The 21,094-nt window shown below is 38.9% G+C and overlaps 1 protein-coding gene across 4 annotated transcripts in view; it reads left to right on the top strand.

Moving 5' to 3' along the window:
* Positions 1-21,094, top strand: part of lgr4 (leucine-rich repeat containing G protein-coupled receptor 4) — a 106,830-nt gene that overhangs the window by 24,333 nt on the left and 61,403 nt on the right. For 2 of the 4 annotated variants that reach the window (XM_069905252.1, XM_069905242.1), the window contains exons 2-3: positions 11,803-11,874; positions 15,324-15,425. In XM_069905252.1, coding sequence (XP_069761353.1) covers positions 11,803-11,874; positions 15,324-15,425 — 174 coding nt within the window. Of the gene's footprint in view, positions 1-11,802; positions 11,875-15,323; positions 15,426-21,094 lie in introns of those variants that run through there. The other 2 variants (XM_069905257.1, XM_069905264.1) reach the window with 2 other exon arrangements.

Consider the following 21,094-nt stretch of genomic DNA (forward strand, 5'->3'; position numbering starts at 1 on the left):
AAAAAAAGTCCCTAAATATTTACATTTTGAAAATTGATTCTACAATGTTTGAAATGGAATTTGAAATTTTAAACCATATACTTTGAGGTTTGACAATGTTTTATAAAAATTGGTTCCTTGTTTATAAAGTGGTCTATAATTAGTAAAATAGCTGCTGGTATATTGGGACTTCAGATGCATTGGTAATAGGATGTATTAAATGCATATTTTAACATTAAAAATTCATTATAAGTTGAAAATGAATTTGGTTTTGTCAGTGTTTCCATGCAGATTGTCAATATTTTAAATAATTTAAAACAATTTCCAATATTGTTACATTAATTAGACCAAGGAGTGCACCTCCCATTCCTGCCCATCACAGTGAGTGTATCTTGTTGGGTTTGAGTAGAACTTGCAAAAATACCATTGAATACTATCTTTAAAAAAAAATTCACACTATGAACCATATTAATCAAAATACACACAAACATTTCCCTCTTGAATATACACAGTGTCATTTTCTCCCATTTTTTTCCCCCTCCCTCCTTCACACCCCCTCCAAATCCATTAAATGTTCAACATATACAATACAATAAACCCATTAAACAATGGGATCACACAATGAAAATAAACAAGAAAAATGTGTCATCTACTTTTACACACCGTATCAGGTCATTTTGTCTTATCATTTTAGGGGGTGTAGGTCCGAGGCAAGCCCTCTCTGTTATGTTCCATGTATGGTTCCCAAATTTGTTCAAATAATGTGACTTTATTTTTTAAATTACATGTTATTTTTTCCAATGGAATACATTTATTCATTTCCATGTACCATTGCTGTACTCTAAGGCTCTCTTCTGATTTCCAAGTTGACATTATACATTTTTTTGCTACATCTAAGGCTATCATAATAAATCTTTTTTGCGCTTCATCCAGTTTGAGGCCTAATTCTTTACTTATATTATTTAGAAGAAAGATCTCTGGATTTTTTAGATTTTTTGGAATGTTGCTTTTTGTGATTTTTATTTAATACCTGATTTAGATCTTCCCAAAACTTTTTCACTTTCTCACATGCCCAAACTGTTTGGTAATGTTGTTCCAATTTCCTTCTTACAGCGAAAACATCTATCTGATAATGTTGGATCCCATTTTTTTTAACTTTTGGGGTGTGATATATAACCTGTGTAACCAATTATACTGTATCATATGTAACCTTGTGTTTATTATATTCTTCATAGTTCCAGAGCATAAATTTTCCTATGTTTCATTTTTTATCTTAGTTTAAATCTTTTTCCCACTTTTGTTTGGGTTTATAGCTTATTTCATCATTTTCTTTCTCTTGCAGCTTGATGGACATGTTTGTTATAAATCTTTTAATTATCATTGTGTCTGTAATCACATATTCAAAGCTGCTTCCTTCTGGTAATCTCAGTCTGCTTCCCAATTTGTCCTTTAAGTAGGTTTTCAGTTGGTGGTATGCAAACATTGTACCATGAGTTATTCCACATTTGTACTTCATTTGTTCAAATGTTAATAAACTATTTCCCAAAAAACAATTTTCTATTCTTCTAATTCCTTTTCTCTTCCATTCTCTAAAGGAAAAGGTATCTATTGTGAAAGGGATTAGTTGATTTTGCATCAATAATAATTTTGGTAGTTGGTAATTTGGTTTTTTCCTTTCTACGTGAATCTTCTTCCAAATGTTGAGTAAATGGTGCAGTACTGGTGAACTTCTATATTGCACCAGTTTTTCATCCCACTTATAAAGTATATATTCTGGTACCTTCTCCCCTATTTTATCTAGCTCTAACCTGGTCCAATCTGGTTTTCCCTTGTTTGATAAAAATCTGATAGATATCTTAATTGTGCTGCTCTATAATAATTTTAGAAGTTTGGTAGCTGCAAACCACCTTGTTTGTACCATTCTGTTAATTTATCTAGCGCTATCCTCGGTTTCCCCCCTTTCCATAAGAATTTCCTTATTATTCTCTTTAGTTCATTGAAGAATTTCTCTGTTAAGGGAATTGGTAACGATTGAAATAGGTATTGTATCCTTGGGAAGATATTCATTTTAATGCAATTTTCCCTTCCTATCAGTGTTAGTGCATTGAATACTATCTTGACTCTTTCACAAACTTTAATCAAAATAATGTTCTTTTGATCAAAAAAAATTATAGAAGTAATTTGCATTGCTTCATTTGACTTTGCACAGTAGTGTATATTACATTTTTTTATATAATTACATGACAATAAAGGAATCTTGATCTTGAAAAAGTGAAAGGAAAGGGCCCTGCCCACATGTAATCTTTTCTACCTACTTTGCATTTAATCATTTGTCTCTTGAGCTTCTGAGCAGATTTTCCTTAAATCTCGCAACTTAAATACTATGAGTTTTACCCTTCATTCTTGGGTTTGTACCTTTTTTTTGGGAGGGGGGAGAAAGAAACTAGGCGTTGGGACCAAAATTTGTTACTGTGCAGGATTTAAATAGCAATTTTGTCCTTGTCAATGACAGAACTTGTAAAATATTTATAAGTTCATTTATTTGTCATGTGATTGTACCAATACAACCTGATGAAACACCCTTCTCCAGACCACAGTGCAGAACAACGTATGACACACATACGGACAATCAATGCATATGCACATATATTAAAATAAACTCAAGATATCGTAGTGTCATTTTTTTTTTAAGCAGTTGCACTGGCCATGGGAAGAAGCTGTTCCTCAGGTTGGTGGTTCTGGCTCTGATACTTTATATTTCTTTATATTTTTCTTGATGGGATATTTCTTTATATTTTTCTTGATGGGAGTAGCTGGAAGAGCTGTGTGGATGGTGGTAGGGGTCCTCCCTGATTTTACAAGCCCTCTTTCAACAATAATCCAATAAATCCCATTGAGGAAGGCAAACCCGGTAATTTGGTCTGCTGTTTTTATAGACCTGTGGATTATCCTCCAATCTGGTTTACAAACTGCCCCTCCCCCCCCCCCCCCCCCCCCAAACTTACATACCACCTCAATCAATCCCTATGCCATAAGTGTTCTGTGATTAGTAAGGGGTGATATGTGTGTGGCAAGGGAAGGTTGAGAACCACTGCTCTTGATCCAATTGTTACTGAAATATTTTGCTTGAGAAAAATTGTAATTTTGGCCCATTTCGTTTGGAGTATTCAAATTGTGCACATAATGAGTCAATTAGATATGATTAAAACAGTGGTTTTTAAACTTTTTCTTTCGACTCACAATCCACCTTAAGCAATCCCTTACTAATCACGGAGCACTTGAGGCATAGGGATTGCTCAAGGTGGAATGTGAGTTTGGGGGGAAGTTTGAAATCATACCACACTGTGATGCAGCTGGCCATGACGCACTCCATAGAGCTCCTGTAGGAAGTTGACAGGATGGTGGCTGGTAACCTTATACCAAAGTTCAGTCACTGCTGCATTTCCTGACAAGTGAGGAGATGCAATGTGTTCAGGATGGGTCACTTAAATGGACTCCGAAGAACTTTGTTCTCTCCTCTCGCTCCATGACCTATTAATGTGCAGTGGAGGATGGTTGACCTTGGTCCTCATCAAGTCCTCAATCATCTCCTTTGATTTGTTCATGTGGAAAGTTATTCCTGCACCATTTCATGAGTTTTTTATTTGGTTCATTGTTGTTGCTCTTTGATGCTGATCATCAAAAACAAGAAAAAGGAGAAAGAATACTCCTACTCATGCATTCAGCAAAATAACTGCTGACCTCACAACATTTCGCTTTCCTCCATTATGGTTTTTAGACTGCAATGTCGGGAAAATTGCCGAGAAAAAATATAACATAATTACTGCCCATGTGATCATTCACACTGGGTGTCCTTTTAGACTGCAAGTACCTGAGTGCAACAGTCTCGGTGGTTGGACGTGCAGTAGAGTGGTTGACCGTTAACGATTTTTCCGCTACAATTTACTCTGCAGGCTTCCTCCAAAAAGTTGTAGGGGTCCTGCAGGATAAATTGCAGAGCAGGAATTCACTTAAAATTCCTGCACTTTCCTTTTTAGACCGTCTATGCAGTGGCAAAATTTCTTGATTGTGTCATTACATGCCTGCAGTCTAAAAACCATACATAATTACAATAATCCTTCACCTTTCACCCTGGAATATGTTTGGTGATTCTACCTCCAAAATTCAGGATAGAAAATTGTAAAGGATCATGTCTGCCTGGAAAATAACTCCATATGAAATATAGAGCCCCTTATTCTGAATTGATGCTGCCTTTGTTCTCGAAGAAACATACTTTTGCTGTCGACTTTGTAAAGCTCCTCAGAATCTTTTATGTATCAGTAAGATCATTTGTTCTAAACTTTAATGAGAAAAGAGCCCAGCCTTTTCTCATAAGACGTCCCATTCGTGCTAGGGCTCTGTTCCGTGATCTTTCACTGATCTGCCTCCAATGCTTTGAACTTGGAAGCTAAAATTATGTGACATTCCAGGTGTGGGCTTGCTGATGTCAGCGTGGTTGTAGAAAGATGTCCCTACTTTTATAATTCCTTTGCGATGAAGACTAATATTTCCATTGTAGACCTAATCACTTGCTCTATGAGCATGTTCATTTTGTATTTCATTTTTCATTTCCATAATCACCTCATTCCACTGTCTCTCCTTGGTTCTGTTTTTCCATTTTTACAACAGAGGTGGATAACATTACATTTCCCCACATTATACTTTGTTTGGCAAATTTTTACTCATTCACCTTGCCAACCTATAATTCTTTTAGATCTTTATATCAACTTGTTTTCACGTCCATTCTTGTGCTGTTAGTCACTTTAATTACATTACTCTTGGTTCTTCTGTGCCATTTGTTGAGATTGTCAATCAGTAAGTCCAAATTCTTGTGCTACCCCACTAATTTACCCATCTGAAAATAACCATTTATCCCAAGGATGTTTTCTATTGAAACAGAGCAGTAGAGAACAGCGTAGGATCAGGCCCTTCAGCAGAACATGATGCTGAATTAAACTGAATCTCGGCTCATGATTCCTGACCCTCAATTCCTTTCATATTTTTCATTGTATCTGTGTGATAACCTCTTAAGATATACTATCATATCTACCCCAATTAGGCTGTTCCAGGCATCTAACACTCTTTTTTTAAAAACAAATTTTGACTGGCACCTCCCCCCCCCCCACCCCCCACTGCTAATCCTCTAGTATTTGGCTGCTGCCGATGACTGAGACGTCCCCAACCGCCTCTCCCCCACCCTCCTACACGTCCCTACTGCTGCCGCTGACCTCCCCACTCCGGGATGCTTCCTGGGCCGATGAAAAACACTCGCTGGCAAGTCCACGGACTCCTGTCTCTCCCGACGCTGGAGTCCTAACTCCGAATCCTCCCCTCGGCTGTCGCACACGCACACCAGGGAGTCCGGTGTGCCGAAGTTGGAGGGAACGCGACTGCCCGGGAGGCCGCTCTTCTTGATGTCACCGGGACAAGGGATTCTTCCGACCGTATGGCTTGGGGTTGGGAGGCAGTGGCACGTCGTTTGAGAGGGAGAGTCAGAGAGAAAAGTCAATAGGAGAAGAAATAATGGAATGACAGAGAGGTGGGAGTTACCTCATTCAAGGACAATAGTTCTAATTTCAACCTCTGAGGTCAATTCGTCTCAGAAAAAAAAATTTGGATAAATGAGGATTTCTGATTTGTTTTGGATATTCTCATTTATCCGAAATTTGCACCAAAAAAATTGGAATAAATGAAAATTTTGGAGAATCCGATTTCAGATAATCGGAGTTTTCATCCAGAATTTTTAATTCAGCGGTGTCATATTTTGACAGGTATAGATGCACTAGGCAAAGAACCGAACCAACCTGAAATGCTACAGAATGGCAAATGGTTTGCTTATCACGCTAATCCATGAAAGAATGAGAATAGTTTTGGGATGAGGATTGATAGTTTAAATCAACTATTCTCACCTTTTTTGTTGGCTAAGGCCCCCTCAGGACCCTGCTCAAAGTTTAGCAGTCAAGTTGAGTTGGTTTCTTCCGTAGTTCTTTCCTACTGACTACATTTTTTTATATATATAATTTCAGTCCGTGGTTCCCGCCACCCCCTTAAACGTGCTCTTCTCCTCAGGGGGCTATTTTGGTCTCCATTGAGAATGGCTGGTTTAAACCAAGGTGAATTTTTATAGCCTTGAAAGCCAGGATTAGATAACAAGAAAGTTCTGTGTGTAAAAATGTGATTTATTTGAAAACTATGCAACTCTAAATCAGAAATTTATCATTCCTGACTGATTTTTTTTTAATCTACTCAGGGACCCAATAATTTACTTCACTGTGCTCAAGTAGGTCCAATTTATTCCTTATTGTTATTTTTCATTTACTAGTTGTCTGCTTTGAATTTCACATAGTTGCAAGTTTGGAAGCAATTATTATTAATTAGAGTGAATCATTGTTAAGAATGAGAGTATCAACTCCTGCCAGGTTCCCAGCAGCCTGGTTCCTGACACAGCATTCAATGTACATTTGGAGACATTTGGTTTACCAAGTTGCTCTGCTCCATTCTCTTCTCACCCACTCCCAATGGTCTCCACCTCTACCTATCTTCCCCTTCCACCCCACCTTCATTGATTCATTACCCTATTATTTTTTTAACCTCTCCTCCCCTCTCATTTTTATGCTTGCCCATACTGATGAGATTGATTGTTCATTTCTCTTTGTGGAGTCCCTCCAGCTTAGCTTCTCTTTATTTGCTCAAGGAATTTTTTTATTCTAAATTATAGCCAGTATTAGATGTAATTGGGCTTCTTTATTAAAATTGTTCTTGCATTACTCTGAATTATGCTCCTCTCTCTTGAATTCTTTTCAAGACATCTTGGTATTTTCATAGTTTCATATTTTTTTGTGATTCAGTTTTTAAATCTCAATAATGCGCATAGTGCTAAACGAATTATGCTATGTGTAACTGTTTTGCAGTATTTGAGTAAAATTAAAGTTGAGGTCATGATTTTACACGAATGCAGGCTGCCACACCTCCATAACTATCAGAGGTGGTCGTGATGGTGGCCCCACGAGTTGTCATTGTGGTCGGGAGGTATGACTGCCGTGCGTCCGGGCTGGGGATTTTACTACAGGATGGCAACTTCACAATCACGGAGGTGAAGGAGATAGTTAGGGGCATCTCTTTGTGGTGGACCTTAAGTGGTATGCTAGCCTTTATAAATCATAGCATAGAATATAGGAGCTGGGAGGTGATGTTGAGACTGTTCAAGGCATTGGTGAGGCCAAGTTTAGATTATTGTGTGCAGTTCTGGTTTCCAAATTATAGGAAGGATATCAATAAGGTAGAGAGGGTGCAGAGAAGATTTACTAAATTGTTGCTTGGATTGCAGTATCTAGAATACGGAGAAAAATTGAGTAGACTGGGTCTTTATTCATTAGAGCATAGACGGTTGAGGGGGGATTTGATAGAGGTATATAAAATTATGAAGGGAATAGATATAGTAGATGTGAATAGGCTCTTCTCCTTGAGGGTAGGAGAGATTGGAATGAGGGGTCATAAGTTAAAGGTTAGGGGGCGCAAAACTTTAGAAGTAACATAAGAGGAAGCTTCTTCACTCAGAGAGTGGTGGCTGAATGGAATGACCTTCTGGACGAGGGGGTTGGAAGAATATGGGCAGGGAGCAAGTAGGTGGAACTAGTGGAGTTCACATAAATCGGTGCGGACTAGAAGGGTCAATTATGGCCTGTTTCCGTACTGTAATTGTTATAATATGTAGGTTAGCACTTTAAGGTAAAAGGAACCTTAATGGAACATGTATTTGATTTGTAAATGTTCACGATATCTGAACGAGCTCTGTCCAGCTGTTGCCAGATTTGCACCAAGTTCTTGATACTGTTATGTGCCCAGAAAGCAGCAATAGAAATTCACCAAGACTGTGTTGTATTTAAAATATTTTAATTATTAATTACCAATAATACAATATCTTATCTAACTTATCTAAACTTAACCCCCAACTATGTGTAAATATACTGATGTGTGTATGTGCAACCCGAACCATTACAGCTCAGGCATAATTCTGGAACGCCATTTCAAAGTTCACCCTCTGAAATCCAATGTTGACTTGAAGACTCATAAATTGATTAAAAGAATGAGGTGAGAGAGACCAGGTGAAAGACAGTTGTAAACTCTCAAAATCCTTGTTGAGTTGCTTCCCGAGAAATGTCCTTTTTAGATGAGTGATGGTCAAAACTCCCCTTTTCTTGGCATAGGGGAAACGAAGCGAGTGGTGTTCACAAAGCTACCAGAGCCCTTTTGTGGGTCAGCCGAAATGATTTCCTTTCAAAAGTGACCTTTCCTTTGGCCATAGTGAGATTCAACAAGTCCCCTTCAAAAGTGACCTTACGTTTGGTCACACAAAGGCACTTCAGCACAGTATTCCTCAGAGCTGCTGGATCTTGTGCTGCTTCCTTAAAATAAAAAAGCTCCTGATTAAACAATGTGCTGTGTATTTACTATGTTGGTCACATGGTCTCTGCACCTATGTTCCACCTATCTTCCTCTCTCTTCTGAAGTAGTGAAAATAAGTACATGCTGTCCCAACCTGTCAATCCACAGTCAATCTCCAAAGCTTGCAGTTTGATTTGTTCTCTTAAAGTGGCAGAACCACTCATATGAAAATGAACTGGGAGCATATAATAGTACAGCCACGGGAAGGACAAGTGTACAATATGCCAAAGTGCTGGAGAAACTCAGCTGGACATGCAGAATCCATAAGAAGTAAAAGGCAATCAATGTTTTGGGCCCAAAACCTTCGTCAGGAATGTGGAAAAACAGGTTGACACCTGAATTAAAAAAAAGTCGGGGTACGGAAGGGGTGGCGCACAGGCTAATAGTTAAGAGGTGGATACAGGTGGGAGAGAAGAGAAGAAAGTAACTGAGAAGTAATGGGGAGAGGGCAGAGGCTAAGCAGGGTAGCTGTTTGATAGGAAAAAAGCAAGAGAAAGGTATGGGAGGTAGAGGAAAGGAGATAGAGGGATAAGAAAAGAGTCTGGGTGAAGGGGGTTAATGAAATTTGGAGAAGTCAATTGATGTCTGATTGGTAGACTACTGAAATCAAATACAAGGTACTGTTCCTCCAATTTGTGGGTACACTCAATTTGGGAATACATGCAGTAATAGAGAGACATATCTGTGTGGCAATAGTTTGTGGAATTAAAATGGTTGGCCACTGCGAGAATCTTGCTGTTGCAATGGATGGAGTGAAGGTGCTCAGTGAAACTATTTCCCAGTCTGTGTCCAATCTCCGCATTATAGAGGAAGGAGCAGTAGATCATTCCCAATAATTCACAAGTGGAGTGTTACTTCACTTGGAAGGACTGTTTGGGCAGGAGTATATGCCAGGTTACTGACAGTACCATGAATAGTAGCAAGTTTTCATCAGGTTTCTGGCATGGCATTGCTATCTGTAACATTTTTATTGGACAGTCCTTGGGTGTGGGTTCTGAGGTGGCTAGTGAACCTATTGTAGTCATTATAAACTCATCTTTAGAATACCTATTTGGTAGACTGGTGGATAATTTGGAAGGTGCATAATTTCCTTTTCCACTTTGAATCGGTATAGATCAGAGGTTCCCAGGAGTTAATGGGTTGCACTTCAAGGAGCACTGAGCACATCCTTGAGTGCCTTTTTCTCCCTGTCTAATAATCTCCTCTAAAACATTGTTTAGAATATTGTGTGTTTCAGATCAGTTATTATTTATTGCCTTGTAATGAAACAGCAATGTAATATTCCACGAAATTGCCTTTAATCTGCCAGAAGGCAGATAAAGATTTGCCATTAGCATTGCCCGGCACCCTTACAGTCAGAGGAAGAGAAGCAAAAGAGTCCCCTCAGAGTCACTGGATGTCCATGGAGTCACCGCTAGTGCTTCTGCAGCCAAATGTCCAGTTCAAACCATCAGCAACCCGAGCTCAGATCCAAACCTTGGTCAGGAAGCCTTCATGCCCAGGGCCCTTTGGGAGCCCTTCTTGCCCTCAGCACCCTCTTGATTCCTGGTTCTGATATCTACAGTATAACTCTCGATTATCCAAAAGGGTTGGGACTCGGCCTATGTCGGATAAACTTTTTTATTGGATAACTGGTCTTTCTTTTGTAAACAGCCCAGTAGCAACAGCAGTCACTTGTAACAGTGTTTCAACAACCACAAACAACAAGGGAAGGCTTTTAAGCATTAAATAATGTTTAATTCTCACAAAAAAATAACTGCTGGCCACCACTGATCACCGACACCTCCCCACCGACGCCCCCGTTCCTACCTGGGAGTCTGCTCTCCTTGATGATGCCGGGCCAAGAGATTCTTCCAACTGTTTGAGGCTAGGAAACAGTGGCACACAGTTTGAAAGGGAGAGTTGGAGGGAGTTATATGAAATGAGGGCAATCATTCTAATTTCATGTCAAGTGAATTTTTTTTCAGCCTGTGAGGTCAGTTCGGCTCCGAAAAAAAATTCAGATAAATGAGGATTTCTGATTTGTTTCAGATATCCTCATTTATCCAAAATGTTTTTATTTTAAAAAAAACAGATAAATGAGGATTTTGGAGAATCAATTTTTTTTTTGATAATTGGAGTTGTACTGTAGTTCCAAGAGCCAGTCACCAGCAGCCTTCAATCAGGTGTGGGTCCATTAATCTCAAGTTGCCAACAGCCTGTCGTCTATATAGGTCCCTCAACTGCTGAGGCCATCGTTGGTCCGCTGTTGTTACCATCCCTGTAGGGTTGCCTCCTATGCTTCTCAACAGAAGCTGTTCTTCCCGTGTCTAGTGCCGAGCCAGTCTGCTGCTCCTTTGGAGACTGTAACCCATCGTGGCCAATGCTAAACACAGGTGGTGCCATCTTGGGCCCAGACCCTGCAGTCATTGGATCTTAAATCAAACACTGTCGGCTCCTTTCACAGCCTGTTTCAACCCTGTATGGACCTGCCAGAAGGGGTACTGGGCAGTAGGACCAGTCAGCAGAGCACTGTATCTCTGCTTCCCACTCTCCCTGGGTCTGGACCAGCAGCAGTGCTGCCGCTACAACAGCAGCTCTGGCACCCCATCATTTCCACTTGAAACTGGTATCAGGCATGCAAATGATGTGGATTGTCCAATATGGACAACTGAGAGTAACAGGAGTCTGAATTTGGGATGTTATCCTGGGAGAAGACACTAATAATGTTTTGCTTATCCTACCAATGAAATAGGAAGACTTTGGGGGAACATGATGCCTTTTTATGGCTGATTCCATTAATGCTCTCATTTTGGGGAATGGATCCTAAATGACATAGTCCTGCCATTAAATCTTGGTGAGGCTGCTAGAAACCAGTTCATTTTACCTATGTGATGCAGTATAATTTCTCCTTGGTTTACAAATACTGTCTTTGTCGAGGCATGGTGGATCTAGTCCTCGTTCATTAAACCAGACTCATTGAAATTTTCCCATTGAGATGTGCTGAGGGAAACGGACTGTTCTATTTCTGGTCCAAGATGAGTTGAAGAAACTCATTTGGTATGGCATTTAAGATGTCACAGTTTACTCAATTAGTCAACAAAAGAATATTAGGCAGCATTCCACTCTGATTTGTCATCCATTTGCTAACTAGGTGACATTGCATAATTTGTATAATGATTGATAGTATCAGGTTATATTGCAAGAATCTGCTGTATTATGTTTCCCAAGAAAAGACTTGGTGCCTTGAAAAAAAGTGGTTAATTTACAATTTGCAGAGGGGGGAAATTGCATTAATTGCTGAACAAATCATATATCTATAATTGGAATTGCGCTTAACGTAAATGTTTTGCTTTTCAGAGATGCAAGCATGAATAACATAACAGAGTTGCAACCCGATTCCTTTCCAAAGCTTCCATACCTTGAAGAATTGTAAGTATTTTGAAGAATGAAAGACGTAACAAATTTTTGATGCTTGAAAATTTCACGTGCCAACACTTCTGTTATTAAGACTTCTGTCTAATGTATTTGCTGCTTAGCAATTCAAACAGAAACATCAGTACTTTCTGTATTATAATAATTAGGCGTTTTCACACTGCAGGCAAGTGGTGACCCTTCTTTGTCCCAGAGAAATTCCCAGGAATTCACGACTTCTTGGGAATTTGCCCTCCCCAGCAAGTTCGAGGTAGTCCTGCCGCCCCCCCCCCCCCCCCCCCAACCGATGATGCATTGTGCACTCACAGGAGTAAGAGTAAGTTTCCCTTGTCTGTCGATTGCCTGCTCCCTCCCTCACCCGCTTGGTCCCTCCCTCCCTTCTGGCTGTCGGTTGGTTGCTCGCCTGCTCCTTCCCTCCCTCCCCCCACAACCCCATCCGTTCGTTGGTTCCCCACCTACTCCTGTGCTTCGGGGCCACTTTGGCACATCGCAATGGTGACACAATGCGGGATAAATGGCTGACTTTGTTTCCCATAATCCCTCACGCAGCTGAAACTGCTCTGGGAAATCCAGCTGCGTGAGGGATTATGGTTAATGAGGATGGCCATTCATCCCGCATTGTACTGCCGTCGTGATGGGCGAAGTGGCCTGCTGTTCTCTGGCAGTAAGTATCTTTTAATTTTAATCGCCTATGTGATGCAGCACACATAGGCTTCCCTGCTTGGCCATTTGGCTCTTCTTGCTGCAGAGAGAGAGCAGTCCAGGAAAATTTCCAGGGATCACGGCCCTACATACTACAAGTTCACGGGAGGGTTCCTGTGAAAATTTCCAGAGAATCTCCATTTTACAATGAGGTGTGAAAAGGCCTAATGTTTAATGGAAGGGATGTAGCGTGTTGTGAGTGGGCGCAGTGAAGAGACTGAGACAACAGGCTATGAGCTTGAGTATCACAACTGGTTTATTTTGAATTTGGCACTTCAGCCTTTAAGCCTGTCCTTGGTCCCGGCCCTAACATCCTGACGCATGCATCCCGATGACGTAAGTGCATAAGCGACCTTTTGGTCTGGACCGGAAGAGACGGTGCCACGACGCCGTCCTTGCTGCAGTTGCCCTGCTGATTGCGCGTGACAAGCTGGGCCGGTTCACTGTTGCAAACATATAGGTTAAAATGTGCAGTGAAGGTTGTTGGTTTAAGCAAAAAGCAAATAAACCAAACCAATGCAAAATATGTGCAAGCATATTTCACAATGTTTTGTTTGAAGAAAAGGTATTGTTTTTGAAATTAAAATTTTGATTGTTTGAGGCCCTCATTCAAATGACATAACTACACCATCCATCTTTAGAGAAAACTTGAACACAAAATTTTAATCATTTTTGACCAGAGCTATAAATGTGCAAAATATAATTCTCTTTAGATTGCCCATCCGAAACCCCTCCATCTCTCAACCTTGTTTCTTTCGTTCCCAACCACAAAAGAAAAAAAAAATTGTTATTCAGACACAGTTGCATTTTTCAAGCTGTAAGTCTGCTAACCTCACTGAATAAACATTGCATATAAGCAAATTCTGTGCACTGAGTTGTTTATTTAAGACTCGTGTGCTTTTTGCCAACATTTCCAAACTGTTGCAGTCATTATGCAAATATGAATAGTATTTCTCAGGCAATAACAATATGTGAAAAACATTCTTGAAATATTAAAATTTAGTTGATAGCTCTTCTGAATACTTTATTACTTCTGTCCCACTGTTTCTTATTTTCCCAATGAAAAATTGGCAGTGAATCGCCACAAAAATTCATTAAACAACAAATGGTTGACTGCTTCATACTTGGAGTTTGCTCCCTTGACATCTGCTTGGCAAGGATTTTTCTCTGACATTGGCTTGGTAATTTGAATGGTTTTATTTGGCAACCAGCTTAACCTTTTGTAGAAGCAGGGTGCATTAATACTAAAAGCAGAATTTGTAATATTTTTTTTTAAAATCATACGAGTTTGTGCATCAAAGCCTGTTTTAATTCCTTTCACTTTTAAAATATGAAATTAACACATGATCACTTACCATGATTTCATGACTTGCTTTCTAATTAATGCATCCTAATTCGAAAAGGGTTACTTTGTTCCGTTTTAGAGTTGTTGGTATGAACCAATGCTTGTTTGATACTAATAGTAAAATTATAGGCAGACAAATGGGAATTGAAGGATTGGGTGCAGGATCTTGTGGAAGAGATTGCAGCACCAACATTATCAATAGGTGACAATGTAAACTCATCAGGAATTCCAGAAAATAATATTGTTACATGAAATTGAATGTAATTAGTCATCTTTAGTATTTATAATTACCTTTGCAATTCAAGATAGTGACAGTGGCACAATTGTGTCCCATTTTATATGTCACAATATGCTTTCAATTACTCAAATTGTATGAATGAAAGATGACTCAAAATGGTTGTTTGATCAAGTTTAGATTGCTTTTAGAAATAAGGCTGTTTGGGAGAATTCTGATTAATTGTCTTTTCCTGTTTTTTTTTTTATCCTTGCCTCTACCAGGCTTTTCCTAGCCTTGGGTTCTGAGGTTAATCAAAGCCTTTTGCAGATATCACTGTAGTCCATAGAAGGATGTAACATCAGTAAAGGCTATGTTGTAGGTCACTTTCAGAAGGGTGTTGAACCAGTGAAATTAAAAAGCCTCTCATCAAATTTCTTTGTTGAGTAACACCTGTTGTAGGAATAGATGCAGCAACTTCCATAATATCAGCAAAATATACTAGGGTTAAATAGGGGACCCCCAAAAGGTACAGAAATTTTATCAGATCAGTCAGCACCAAATTGAGGTTCAGGCTTCATATTTAATATGGATGAGATTGATTCATAAACCTGTGCTGCCACATTTTACAAGGAGGCATTGGAGTTGTGTGTCAGCAAAGCTACATGCCCTACTAAAGTTGACTCGTGTATGGTTCAATACCAAAGCATGACAAACAAAACCAACAATAGGATTTGGTGCAGAAAGATTGTGAGAGGAACTCAGTAGCTTGAGCAGAATCTGTGGAGGTAAAGGGATGGTTGACATTTTGGGCTGAGGTCTTGGATCAGGACTGGAATTTTGCAAGTGCATTGTCTTCAATAACTTGGCATGTTTCCAAAGCATGTTATGAAGGCCTTAATTCAAAACGAGTTTTGCAAGTTGAAAGTTGATGGGGTGGGAACAATGGAAAAGAAAATGGAAGGTAAGAGCTGAGCTATCTAATTATTCATTCAGTGCTCCAGTATAAAATATCTAAGATTGCTGACATCATATTTTTTAATAAGGTATAAAAAATACTTGTGTATTTCATGAGATAGTATGGTCAAAGAATATTGATGTGCGGACAGACGGTAAATGTTACCTTTTTGACATGCTTTGACATTTGATTATATCACTGTTCCATGTTGTAAACTTTTTTTCCAGCCTTATCGGTTTGCTTGCTGATGCAGCCAAAAGTGAATTAATCAGTTTTACAATGATGAAAATCTTACTGACTCACTACTTGAATGTAAGCCATGGTGTAAGGTAAAACATAGATATTAGCTGAACTCCTCTGTGAAAGCCTCCCACACTTTGCCAGTTGCATCCTGTATTTTGGAGGGCTGCCAAAATATGGGAAACGGATGTATTTTATAGTTTTGGTTGCAAAGGCTTAATAGACAGGATTTGCCTTGAGCACCCAAATGTTTTCTATCTTGCGAGGACATTTACTGGCAATTTGTTTAATTTTTAAATTCCTTAAGTTTACAACTGAAATTTTTATTTACATTTTTAGATTTAGATATTGAATAAGACAAAATATTGTTCCTGAAATATTTTTCCTGAAATATTTTTGATTCCAATTTATTTTTATCTAAGTTCATAAGAAAATTTAATATTTTAAAAATCCACTTTACTTAACTTTTTTTAAAATTCTTTCTTTGTCCCCTCAGCTTGTAAATCTTGGTCCTCCTGCTTTCGTGTTAAAGCATTGTGTTCAGGTATTGCTATGGCAGGAGTGAGGGACCAGTCAGCAATCTATGCTCATTGTGTTCATGGAGAAAATATTTGAGGGCTCTCGGAAAGATGCACATGCAGCTACTTGACAGCTGCCATCACTGATTCTCTGCAATTGTATTAATTCATCTAATCTGCAATTTTTGTCTTTTTGAATGACACTCAGAAATATACACTAATTAAGTTGTGACAAAACTTTTTACTATTACACGATTCAAAGATGCTGCTTGGAGCTATTTTTAATCATAAACTTGCATTTTATTATATAAATTGACATTATCCTAAAATTCAGCAGTTAGCGTAGCAGTTATAGTGCCAACGACCAGGGTTCCAATCCCAAGCTTTCTGTAAGAAGTTTGTACGTTCTCCCTGTGTGGGTTGCCTCTAGGTGCTCCGGTTCTCCCCCTCCCTCGTTTTCAAAACATAACGGGGATGTAGGTCAATTAAGTGTATTTGGCATGGGCTATATATTTAAATGTTTTAAAGTCTGATATTTTAATATCTTTTAAACTTGTGTAATTGTAATCTTTAATATTTATAAACCTAACTGTTCATACATACTCTTTCATTTGTTTTGTGCAGTGAGAATTCTGTTGTGAATATTTGTTGTTGAAGTCCAAAGATTCATTATGTAGTTGACACATCTCTACTCCTGAAATGAGAAATCATCCCAAGATGCAGATTTTAAAATCTTTGTGGGAAGTTTTATTTGGTCTCTAATTAATTCTGCTGCTTAAATATGACTGGAAAAATCGGCCTATTTTCTTTTCAATCAATTGACCAGATGGATTCCACAACGGAATTTTGTTAATGAACTGTTCTAAAATCAGCAAAGGTTTGATTAAAATAATATTTTTACATTTATTGGAATCACAATCTTAGATAGTAGCAGTATAAAGCTTTATGTTATGCAAGCAAGAAGTCTGTGTTATACATTTCAAAATTCAGCCCTTTTCAAAACTATTTTTCTGGCTGCTGTGTGACTTAATAATCTATTATGATCTCAATATTGGTACTTTGTTTTACAGCTGTATTATAAATTTGTTCTGTCTAATAAAGAAAACTGGAAAATTCGCCATTTAGTGTTTAGAACTTTTGCTACGTTGACAATGCTTTGATTCAAATTCAGGTTAGCATTATTAAAAAGAAATTTGGAATTTTAATTTGGAATACTGTGCAGTGATTTAAATTTTACTTGTTGCTTCAATATTTGAGGTAGTTAACAATTATACACTTTGATTTGTGAACCTGATTATTTCTTCTCCTAAAAGTGAATTTGGTTATGTGGTCATCATGCAGCTTTCATTGATGCAATTCCAATAGGTGGCATACAGGCAAGAGTTCATTATTTCCTTCATCTTATTATTTACCTAGTTACAGAGTAATTGTAAGAGAAGCTCTTATTTTAATCACCTGAAACAGTTTAGTCTCAGTCGATAAGTATGATCATGGCACTATTTGAATGTTTAGACTCCAGGAAAGGTGAGTAAGATTCTTTCTAGCTGTTTGAAAAACTTTAGCAGAAGGGTTTGCATGTAAATATTTGCTCATGTTCAGAATTCCTCGTATATCTGCAAAAAAAAAAAATCTTGCTAGTTGCTGCTGGAGTTCTGTTCTTCAGTTGAGTTAATGTTTTATGGTTTCTGCATGTCCATAAGGTCAGGAAGATTGGCAGACGCTGTGTTTGCAAAAAGGTGCTGGAACTTGATGCTGACTTACAATAGTTTAAGCCAGTTTTTTTTTTAAGTTTGGGCAGCTTTTCAGTAAATATTTTTGCAGTGTTGATTATGCCACATTCCTTTTTAAAGCTGAGAATTCTATGTTGTGCTTTATGAATTTCAGATCTTTTGTAAACCAATTACTATATTTAGGTTAACAATGGCTAAATATAACTTGGTGTTTTACAATAATAGAACAATACAGCACAATACAGGCCTTTCCTCCCTCGATGTTATGCCAACCCATATATTCCTTCCTTAAAAAAAGTACTAAATCCTCCCTACCCCTATTTTTCTTTCAACTGTGTGCCTAAAAGTCTCTTAAATATTCCCAATGTTTCAACTTCCACCACCATCCCCAGCAATGATGCTCAATACTGAATTAGGTAACCCTGTCCAGAGTTTTTGACATCACAGTTAATAGTCAAAATATGCAAAAACGTCAGTTCTTGATGATCTTGCTTTATAATTCCTGCTAAAAACACAAATGAATTGTTGAAGACAATAGAAGACTGAATGGACCCATGTAGTTAATATCCTTGCTGAAAGGTTTATATTAATCTTTTATGTTATTGCACCATTTTTAATTAAATATATTTTGGGTTTACGAAAGTTGACTTTTAAATGCTCACTAAGCTATTGGTCACTAAGCTCACTAAGCCTCAGTCCGGGCACAGGGGGAGCAGCGGCGGCAGCCCCAATCCGGGCGGAGAGTTGTGGGTGGCAGCCCCGGTCCGGGCAGTATGGACCAACCTAAGAGGGGAGGCAGACCCCTCCAGCCCGGGTAAGAAACCTGCATAGGAGAAGGTCACTCCGATATAAAACCTACGACCCAAGGACCTCGCTGCCTCGTCCCAGCTTGCTTGGCCACGGCACACGAACCATGGGTGTAAAGGGTGGGGCCAGTACTGCGCGCACTGCACTCCACCTAAAAGCTCCTTTGCGCAGGCCCGAGGACAGGTCCACGTCCTCCCCCTCCACGTCCTCCCCCTCCACGTCCTTTAAATCTTCGTCCACGATGCCATGCCAAAAGAAGCTATTGGTATAAATTTTCTCTTAATAATTGTAATGTTTAAACCTATTTTCTGGTACAACTTTGTGCATAATATACTGTAGTTAAAATGTAATCAGTGACGTATATTTGAGATATTTATCAAATTGATAAATATGTGGGATGGATGAAGTGCATTTGTGTAAATTGAGATTATTCTGTAATGTTTATTGATCAACATTTACTCTCTTCTTCTTTGGCTTGGCTTCGCGGACGAAGATTTATGGAGGGGGTAAAAAGTCCACGTCAGCTGCAGGCTCGTTTGTGGCTGACAAGTCCGATGCGGGACAGGCAGACACGGTTGCAGCGGTTGCAGGGGAAAATTGGTTGGTTGGGGTTGGGTGTTGGGTTTTTCCTCCTTTGCCTTTTGTCAGTGAGGTGGGCTCTGCGGTCTTCTTCAAAGGAGGTTGCTGCCCGCCAAACTGTGAGGCGCCAAGATGCACGGTTTGAGGCGTTATCAGCCCACTGGCGGTGGTCAATGTGGCAGGCACCAAGAGATTTCTTTAGGCAGTCCTTGTACCTTTTCTTTGGTGCACCTCTGTCACGGTGGCCATTTACTCTAACTGCCAATATAATGCAGCAAAATTTATGACATCAATAAATAGTGCCGATACAGTGTGGCATAAAAATTTTCTGTTGCTTGGTAAGACCATATAATCTCTCCTGAGTTTATTGTGGAGGAGTATGTTCTGCTTTCTGAAGTAAGAAAACATTATTCTGCAATTGGTGTGTCAGCCTAAAAGGTATAATTACTAATGTTGCCATTTACCAGTATTTAATAACAAAGTGCAATGCCTTGCTGTGTGACCTTCTGAATTCATCTGATGTGCAATGAACAGCTCTGAAAGATGAGTAGATATTTATTATTATTTTCGATGGGAGACATCTTGGCCTAATTTTGAGTTCGATTATAGTAAATCCTAGCTGTTCGTGAAAGAATCTCCTGTTAGTTCTCGCACTTGACTGAAAGGAGTATGTTTTGTCACAGTGAATTGATAATGTTAAGATGTATGTTTTTCAATGGTAGCTTGATTAATGTGCCATTTAGTACATAGAAACATAGAAGATAGGAGCAGGAGTAGGTCATTCGACCCTTCGAGCCTGCTCCGCCATTCAACGAGATCATGGCTGATCTTAAAGTTCAGTACCCCGTCCCCACCTTCTCTCCGTAACCTTTAATACCCTTATACTGAAGAAGTAGATCTAATTCCCTCTTAAATAGATTTAATGAACCTGCCTCTACTGCCCTCTGTGGCAGTGAATTCCACAGATTCACCACCCTCTGGGTCAAGAAATTCCTCCTCATCTCGGTCCTAAATGGTTTGCCTATTATCCTCAAACCATGGTCCCGGGTTCTGGATTTTCCCATCATTGGAAACATCCCATCTGCATCCACTCTGTCCTGTCCTGCCAGAATTTTATATGTCTCTATGAGATCCCCTCTTAATCTTCTAAACTCCAGCAAGTACAATCCCAATTTGCGCAATCTTTCCTCCTAAGACATTCCTGCCATTCCAGGTATCAGCCTGGTGAATCGCCTCTGCACTCCTTCCATTGCAAGAACATCCTTCCTTAGATAAGGTGACCAAAACAGCACACAGTACTCTAGGTGGGGTCTCACCAAGGCCCTGTACAGCTGCAGTAAAGTATCCTTGTTCCTATACTCAAACCCTCTTGATATGAAGGCCAACATACCATTTGCCTTTTTAACCACCTGCTGTACCTGCATGCTCTACATTGTAGATATTTTTTGTTTTATGAAGGACTCTAGGCTTTTGCTAAATTTGCTTTAAATTTGTTCTACCTCCCTCTATGTTGCAGGCTTTGAAAACCAATGATTATAGTTAGGCCCAAGGCCAGTGGAAAATTTGTAGGTGTAGTAACACATGTAAAAATTTTCCTTTCCTACGGAAAAATTAAGGGCTTATTGATATTGTTGTTTCCATTGCTAAATCTGGAAAAAAATTAAATTGTTAATTCTTTAAATAACAGTTCTTTGCTCAGTACAAAGGAGGTTGATGTTGTTGGCATTTCACATTAGACAATATGATTGAGATATTGGATAGGTTAAAATGGGGGAAGGAAGGGTGGAACTCGTGGAAGTTGTCATCGTAATCTAATAATATCTGCAGGAATGGGAGTAGTCCTTGAAAATGAAGAACTGTAAATGTTTACACTTGTCTTTAAAAAAAAAAGTGCAAAGGTATGCCACGGTCTTTTGGGCAATCAGATCAACATCTATATGGGGAAACTTTCAGTATTGATGATCAGTGACAGAAATGTAGATTGGTTAGGTAAAGCCAGCATTTGTCTAAATAGTATTGAACTAAGTAATGTTTTTCAATAAAATAATGTGTTTTGCAAGAGAAATTCAAAAGATGTGTGCATGCATTTTCAAAAGGCATTTGAGTGAATAAAGCCATTGTACA

Source organism: Narcine bancroftii, chromosome 1, assembly GCF_036971445.1.
Source record: "Narcine bancroftii isolate sNarBan1 chromosome 1, sNarBan1.hap1, whole genome shotgun sequence".
NCBI lineage: Eukaryota > Metazoa > Chordata > Chondrichthyes > Torpediniformes > Narcinidae > Narcine > Narcine bancroftii.